Source organism: Daphnia pulex, chromosome 4, assembly GCF_021134715.1.
Source record: "Daphnia pulex isolate KAP4 chromosome 4, ASM2113471v1".
Classification (NCBI taxonomy): domain Eukaryota; kingdom Metazoa; phylum Arthropoda; class Branchiopoda; order Diplostraca; family Daphniidae; genus Daphnia; species Daphnia pulex.
The window spans coordinates 7,507,035-7,515,849 of NC_060020.1; the positions used below are offsets into that span (position 1 = coordinate 7,507,035).

General features: G+C 45.8%; 1 protein-coding gene across 1 annotated transcript; it reads left to right on the top strand.

The window, feature by feature from the left end:
- The first annotated feature begins 1,007 nt into the window (after positions 1 to 1,007).
- On the top strand, positions 1,008 to 8,255 carry LOC124192084 (transcriptional regulator ovo-like). The gene is made up of 2 exons (XM_046585235.1): positions 1,008 to 1,575; positions 2,607 to 8,255. Exons 1-2 carry the CDS (start codon positions 1,305 to 1,307, stop codon positions 4,457 to 4,459), a joined length of 2,124 nt encoding a protein of 707 aa, XP_046441191.1. The 5' UTR covers positions 1,008 to 1,304; the 3' UTR covers positions 4,460 to 8,255.
- The last annotated feature ends 560 nt before the right edge of the window (positions 8,256 to 8,815 follow it).

The following is an 8,815-nucleotide window of genomic DNA, read 5'->3' on the forward strand; positions in this document are numbered from 1 at the left end:
AATCCAATAGAGCCGATGATGATGATTGCCGATGAAGCTGAGGAAAAAAGGAAAAAGAAGAAGCTCGGGGAGTGCCGGTTTCTCGGGAATGGGGCAGGGATTCCATCTTTTTTTTCTTCTTCTTCCGCACGCGCGTATGCTGGATGCATCTCGCCTTGATGATTCAATCTGACCAGTCTTACACATTCTCTCTTTCTCTCTCTCCCCCCCACCCCTCGTTGCACTATAAGTTCCTCCTCACACACAATATTGTCTCGTTTTCTCTCTCTCCCTCCCCGTTTTTGTTATTCCTTTTTTTTGTTGCTCCTCTCTGTAACTCGTCGGGTGATTCTGATTGCATCTGCCATATCGAGAATCCGACTATCCGGCCATATCCACCGACCGCTGCATTTCAATGTTAGTTCATCTGTATTCACCCTACATCATCCACTGTATATACCATAACACCAACTAACGCTCTATTCTTATGATGCCGTATATAGTAGACGCACATTACGTAACGCGCACCTTTCCCCCTTTTTTTTTCTTCGGTGGATTATGAGGCGTGTGTGTCAAATTTTTCCTTATCATTCGCGTTGTAACTTAAACGCAGTACATACAGTGGGCGATCGACGTTGTGGAAAAACTGAAATATAAGTGCAAGGGAATAATCCAACTAAAAAAAAAACTGGCGAGGGGGGTTGGCATTATACAAATGAAGGGAGGGCTGCGTTTTTCTTTTTTCTTCTTTTTGAAACATTTTTCGCTCATGTGGAGACTTCTGGCGACGACGGCGACGACGCAGTAATCGATGGTATGCGAGGAGTTGCTGTGTGTGTGCGTATGAACGGAGGGAAGGCAACACGCAGAGCCGAGCAGTGGCCGTGGTTCTTGTGGAGGGGGTGCGCGCGCGCGTCTATGTGTTGCAGCATGCCACCCTCTTTTGGAGCACCCCCACCCCATTTGGTCCCTCCCCACCACCATCACCACCCGCTCGGGTATAAAACGAGTGTCAGGTCACTGGCGACGGCATGTTTGGGTTTGCGACAGGGTCACGGTAACATCTCTCTCTCTCTCCATTTCTTCTTCTTCTTCTTCTTCTCTCTAGTCTTTTTGCAAACGAGAAGAAAAACACCCACCGAGACCCACACTACCACCAGTCATCACGTTTTTCCCCGTGAAAAAAGAAAAAAGAAAAAACAAACTTTGATTGGAAATTTGAAAAGAAAAGAAACAAAACTGTCAGCTAGAAAACAAAAAAGTTCGCCGGTTTGTGTGTGCCGTTCGTTTTGTTTTCGAGAGCCAAAAGAGCCGAGAACGACAAAATGCCTCGTTGCTTCATGCCGAAGAAACATCTCAAGAACCGGCCGGGAATGACGGAACGATCCAACGGCGGCCGTCGCTCTCCCAGTCCGTGCGTCGATCTTCCGCCTCCTCCGCCGCCACCGCCGCTCCTGTCGCCTCCTCCTCCGCCGCCACCAGCGTCGCACGAGACCAACGGAGACGACGCCGACCCGGAGACCAACGCCAGCAACGCCGTTTCGGCTAAATCGGGATCCAATGTTTACCGACCGCCGACGCCCGTCAATCACGCCGGTAAGTGCCGCTCCGTCGGACCGTCTCTTTTCTTCCTCATAGAATGTCGATTAACCTGTCAGCTGTCGCTCCGCGCGCTCTTACCGCAAGTTCCGTACACTTCACTCAACAGTCGCTGATGGTCATTTTTTGACAGATTTCTAAGTCCCGGCCCTCTCAAGTTATAGTTCTCAGTGACCCAGTTTTGGTTGAACAAAAAAAATAAAATGAGCAAATCCCCTCCAAAGTTAAACCAATTTTCGACAAGTGGAATTTTACGTTTTCTTTTTTCGCGAAATAACGACACACGCGCTGGGCGTGTACGTCGGAGCTGAACGCGTGAAACCAAACAGGTGTCTTGTTGCCGCAGAGCCCATTCGGCCGCACACAACATAGATTTCTCTCTTTTATTGGGATCATCTGTTGTGCGGCCGTTCCAGTTGATCGGATTCCGTGGTGGTCGCGACAACAATGTCCTTTTGCGTACGTTCTGGTTAACGAATATCTTTGATCTCTCCTTCCCTTTATTTCCTGCACAAATAAAAATAATAAAAAAAAACCTAAGAGCAGCTGGGCAAGGCCTAAGAGGTTAGGGCTCCGATGAGATGAAGACCTACAAAAGATTCAGGTCGATCTAGTCGACATGTTCAAGTGTGAAAGAGACAATGGACATTGTAATAACGCACCTGAAGCTCCATAATTCAATCAGCTATGCATAATTCAGTCGAACCTTACTCTTCCCTCGTCACCCTGCCCACGACCTTTAGCCCCCCGTACAGTCTGTCAAAGTCTCGACGACTTAACGTTGATGCGCGCCAGCAGCTCATTTTTGATTATTTTTTTTTCGTTAGTCTCTTGCCCCTCCTCGCCATATGCCTTTGTCTTGTTCGTTCCCCCTTGTAACTTGTTCCGCAATGCTCTACAAGTGCTCCTCGGGCTCTTTTGCGTTTGATTGAAAGAGACGTCGGACGTTTGTTCGGACAGAGTCCGTCCGTGACTTTGATCGTTAAGTCATTCTCAAATGTTTCGTTATTTATCGACTAAATTTAAAGGTTTCGCCATGGAAGTCGGATCGGTCCGCATCACGGCATTGACTGCAGCTAAAGGTGAAACGATGCCGGCCAGGGAGAGCGTGATCCATCGGGCGGTGCGTTTTGATAGCGACGTCGAGGAGGCGACGACGGGGCTGTTGCAACTGGCCCGGCGCACGGACACGCCCGAGTCCGGCATCGGCAGTTGCAGCGAGGAAGAAAATCACCACCACCTCCTTCACCATCCGCATTTGCATACAACGACAACGACGACGACAACGACGACGACGACGACGCAACTTGAAGAAACTCGTCGGCCATTGACGCCCGTCCAGCAGCGAACAACGAGCCCGGTAAGCCCAACGAGTCCAGCAAGCGATACCGTCACCAGTCCAATCGTGCGCCAGCATCCGGTTAGTCTCCACCATCACCTCCCGCACATTCACCACCACCACCACCCCATTTATCCCGTCGGTGAGAAACGATACGATCCCAACGAATGGTATCCGCCTGTCACCATCGAACCGGTGCCACCGCCGGCCATGCCCATTCCCATTTCACACGTCTGGGAGCGTGAGCGACCCGCTGACCTTTACCGGCCGTACTCCACCAGCGTCGAAGTCCAGCGTCGGGTCCAGCCGTTCACTGGCGAATTGTCCAGCTATCACCACCTGCACCACCATCACCTGCATCACCACCAACTGTCGCCGCAGCAGCAGGTGAGTGGTGTGATGATGGACCGGGAGCCGCAGGACTTGAGCACGGCCCACGCCATTCTCGACTTGAGCACGGCTCACATCCGCTCCAGCCAGCAGCAACTGCACCACCACCATCACCACCACCACGACGAGGAAGAGTCCGAGAGTCCCATGGAAATCACGCCCGACAGTTCCAAGACGCCGCCTCCGTCGCCGGCCAATTTGGTCCTGGCCGATCCCAGTCCAATTCCACCGGCCCTGGAAAGCGACTCGACTTCGTCGTCGTCTCATTGCAGCAGCAGCAGCAGCAGTTTGAACAGCTCCATCGCCAGCGCGGCGTCCAGCGGCAACAACGGAGGAGGAGGAGGAGTCAGCAACAAGTCGACGACCAGCAAGACGGTTGCCTACACCTACGAGGCGTTTTTCGTCAGCGACGGCCGGTCCAAGCGGCGCAACAATCCTTCGAGCCAACAGCAGCCGTCGGGCGGAAGCGGCAGCAGTAAAACCGGCGGAAACAGCAGCGACAGCGGCATCAGCGGATTGGAGAGCAAAAATCTGCCGAGTTCCGTCTCGACCTCGGAGAAACACGGAGCCAACAGCTCGTCGGCGTCGTCTTCACCGTCACCCAATCCGTCGTCGCGTTCCGGCCGCTACGTTTGCGGCGAGTGCGGCAAGGCGTACGCTACGTCGTCCAATTTATCGCGCCACAAGCAGACGCACCGCAGCCTGGAGTCCGGGTGCGCCCGGACGTGCCCAACTTGCGGCAAGGCCTACGTCTCGATGCCGGCCCTGTCGATGCACCTGCTGACCCACGCCCTGTCACACGTCTGTCCCGTCTGCTCCAAGGCCTTCTCCCGGCCGTGGCTTCTGCAGGGTCACATGCGCTCGCACACGGGCGAGAAGCCTTACGGATGCGCTCACTGCGGCAAGGCGTTCGCCGACCGATCCAACCTGCGGGCCCACATGCAGACGCACTCGGCCACCAAGTCGCACCACTGCGGCAAATGCCACAAAGCCTTCGCTCTCAAGTCTTACCTCAACAAGCACCTGGAGTCGTCGTGTTTCCGCGACAGTCCCACACCTAGTCACTCCGAGTCGTCGTGCGACAGCATGGGCGCCGAGCCCCATCTCCTGCCCGTCGACGCCAAAGTCAGCAAACCCGTTCCAGTCACGTGAAAGCAACTCTAAACTATACACTCCCGCTAACCCACAACGTATACGCTCGTCTGCAATAACGTTTAGGCCTCCATTGAATATTATATCGAGTCATTCCTTTTTTTGAAATTTCAACGTACTGCTAAAATATTTTGTCTCCCGAATTTCTCTTTTTGTGAGCGTCGTGTAAATAGAGTCCCGGATAAAAACATGATAGGTCTAGAGGCAAATAGAGTTTGGCAATCGGTTTAAGCCTAGATGGGGGGAAATAAAAGAAGTGACAAATAAGGGAAAGCGTTGTGTATAGACGCAACATAGTAGATGGACGTAATTAGTAATAAGCACTGAATTGTCGACAAAGGAGTCCGACTTCCCTCGTCTTCGGAGGGGAGAGAGACGCTTTTTTTTTTCTTTTCATTTCCTCCTCTTTATTTTATCTTCTTCTTCTTCTTCTTCTGTCTTTCTCTCTGCAAAGAAAACGACATCCATCTGAAACATTCCTCTCATTCGCCTAAGTCGATTATCTCATTTCGAGGCGATTATGGTGATGCTAGTCCTCATTTTTCATTCATTATTAGCTACTCGGTTGATGAAATTGTCCAATCGAAATCTTCTTCTTCTTCTTCTTCTTCTTCTTTCTCTTCCACCTTCTCTTCCACCTTTTCTTTTAGACTTCTTTCTCTTTTACTTCTACATCTATCTCTTCTTCTTCTTTCTTCTTCTTTCTTTTTCTTCTTCTTCTTCTTCTTTCTCTATTTTGCATTTGATCGATTCCCTTTTTTGGAGGGCTGCCATGTTTTTTCCTCCTCCTTCTCTCCCTTGCGAAGGAACACACAAGAAACAGGATGCAGCGTTTCTCGAGCAACGAACAAAACCCTAGTCCCGGTCCATAAAAATATTTGGAAACAAAACTAAAAAAAAAAAAAAAATATTCAAAACGATCGTGGCACATTTTTTGGAATGACGCAACGATCACCATCGGGACTCGGGTTCACTTACCGCAAAATTCCTTGTTCTCACATACAAAAAAAAACTGTCCTTTCTTTAATTCTCCCACTGTCGTTTCTACACTTCCTCCCCTCGCCCTTCTCATTACATGCATAGCTATAATCACTTATCAATACTGTGCCGTTAAATCGTTTTTTTTTAAAACACGAATGAGTCAGCGAGAAAGAAAGACCTTTCAACCAAAAAACCAAAAGACAATTGGCATTATACTCTACGAATCCAATATTTAGATGCAGCAATCGATTCTCGTCATTTCTCTAGTTCGATCAAATCATGTCAACCTCATTACATAATAAATAATAGATGCGTTCTATATGTACATGCATAGTCGAGTGGAATCAAGTGAGCAGCTTACGAATTCCGTGCCCCATCCCGTTTCCTATTCACGTCGTCAGCAGCAACACGCGAATCAAATCAGAAAGACAAAAGCAAACAAACAAAACGACAACAACAACAAATTGATTATTTATCTAACTAAATATATATTATTGAACAAAGTAAAACAAACAAAAAAAAAATCGTTTTTTATAGATCGGGTCGATTAACAGTGCGCGTCATATATATATTAACATAAAATTATATTAGTAACTTTGTTTATTCGGCCTTTGCGTGACCGTTGGCGTGAGTGTACTTCCTAGTCAGGGAAATTAAAATTTACCATTTTGCGGCTCTCTGTCTACTTAATCATCGAACTGCAATCCGCGTTTTATTTGAACTCCTCTTCCTCCCCCCTGCGGTAATTTTAATAGATCTCTGCATCCGGAGGCGGTTTTCGCGTGTGATTGCAGTTTGTGTGTGCATATACAGCGCCCAATAATTTTAAAGTCCCCATACACATTGTTTATTTTGTCTACAGTCAATAACAATATTCAGCCCCTCCTCCCTTTATATGTTTATGCCCTTTTTCGCGTCTTTGTTCTTCTCTCTTCTGCCGTCTTGTTCTTCCTCCTTCGACTCCATTCAATCCGCAATAATTGAAAAGCATTGCAGCAATGGAAAGCTAGTCGTACCAAAGATATCTCTATTCTACTACATATATATACGCTCGAGGCTCTTTTTTCTGAGTGTTTTGATGTGTACGTCTTCTCCTCTTGTATTTGGCGCCCGTCTATCAATCCTTTGAATCGATTTGTTAATATTATGTACGACGACGACATCCAGTACCTCCTCCAGTGATGATCCTCATTCTTTTTGTTTTCTCTTTTTCTCTATTCCCGCTTTTTGATTATTTCTCTCCTGTTGGAAATTCTCTTCCGGAGAAAAACAAAAAAAAAATCAGCTTTCAAATCGATCTCGTTACTCGAACAAACTAATGCATTCCCCCCCAACCCCCTCTTATCCGCCCCCACACAACTGTCAATCCGACAACTACATCAAGCGAGTCTCTTTAAAACAATCGTCGTTTGTGTGTCGTGTGTTTGTCTGCAGTTTCCGTGAGTGACGTGTGTCCTACATATTACTATTATGACTATGAATATCATGTGATGAGATCTCTTGACACTATTTGCCCATTTCCATGAAAAATGTGATTTTCAGTTTTGTTTTTCAGTTGAAAATTTTGTCTTCGACTTTTGAATTACCTCCCAATTTTGGCGCTATGGGTTTCTCAGTAATCCTTTTCACGATTATTCCTTCATTTCTTTACGTTTGAACGGAAACCCAAATAACAGTCGCCGGGAGTCATTCGAACAGCAATAATAATTCGGTAGTGTCGGGATTCAACTGGAACGGGCCAGCAACCCAAAAAAAAAAAAAAACTAAAAACAAAAAAAAACAAACATATAAAACAAAATAAAAATCGCTGGCCCTGGATGGGAATTACCTTTTTAGAAATAATTGAAACGAAAATGAAATGTGTGTGTGTGTGCAAAACTAGTCATAATTTTTGATGATGACAAATAACGTGACTCGCAATACTTTTGAATGCAAAAACAATAAAATGAAAAATAGAGACCTATATTAATAATGGTGAAACCTCACTTTTGGTTCATATGCATGGGGTAGCGTCTTTGAACGCTAGCACGCAGCGTCGATGGCTTTCTTCTCGTGAAAAAAACAAATTACCCCTTCTTCGTTTTATTGTTCCTAATAATAATGAAATGTTTAAGGGGCAAATTTCGTCTTTTTCCCCGGCCGGAGTTGCGGCAGCGCTTTATTCAAGACCTACTCTTTTCTCATCTCCTCTTTATAATCTTATGACTTAGATAACATATATTTATTTAATAATATTCGTGTGGAATATTGTTTGTTTCTTTGAAGCTTTTGACTATCGTAAAGCTTTGACGCGGTATTATTTAAATTTCAATGTACCATCATGTGAAACTCTGTCCTCAGCTCGTCTCCCATTTTTACTCTGCGGTACGCATCAGCTCTGCTGTACGAAATGTCATTCCTTTTATTTGATTTCCCCGATGTCTTTTCTCTTTGTTTTCATTTATCTATTTTGAATTTTGGTAAGAAAAGTTGCTGTGTGTGATCTCCTATTTTAATCCGCTGTGGAATGAAAATCATGTCCGTACACTCTCGGTTTAATAACATCAGTTATACTTTCATCACCACAAAACTCAACCCCACTTGAACCCATTTTTGTGTTGACGTGAGCAATCTCGCACATTCCACATCGATCATCAAATCTCTCCAATAATTTTGCGAAGAATTATCCGAAAGAAACGAAAGAAGACGAAGAAAAAGAAGAAGATATAAACCATCCCCACTCGTTTTGCATTTCATTTCCGTGTGTGTACATACTAATAATAAAAAAAAACCATTGACAATTTGAAGTAACTATATTATACATCATGCTCAAATATGTACCGCGTTTCTCGGCCTCTGTATCCAAATCATTTCGATAGAAAAACACATTAAAGTAACAAAAAAAAAAAAAAACTAAAAACAGCTTGGGCGAATTGGTATATATACGTTCTGTTCCTGGCATGGTTATACATTTAACATGCGCAACCGGTTCCGTGCCATTTGAATTTACACAGTGGAAAAGAATACTCTACCAAGAAAGAATAGTCAGGCTTCAACAGGCAGTAGCTTTATTAACAATGGAGAAAAAAGAACAAAGAGAACAGCAGATTTCTCAAAAGGAAATATATATATAGAGTTGTGTGTCTTTTTCCCGGGTGCCTTTCAAATTGTTGTTGTGTGTCTAAAACTCTAAAAGGGCGCAGAGAGAGGGAGAGAGAGTACACAGAGCCATCAGAGCACGGTATATTACACTGTTGAGCGAAATAACCTGACACGGCTAATGGCAGAGATTCAGCGGCGCAGCCCAGCCAGAGAAAAGGAACGAATAATAATAATAAGAAGAAGAGCTAAACTAGGAGAGTGCCACAGAGAGTCTAAGGGATACATAGAGAAAAA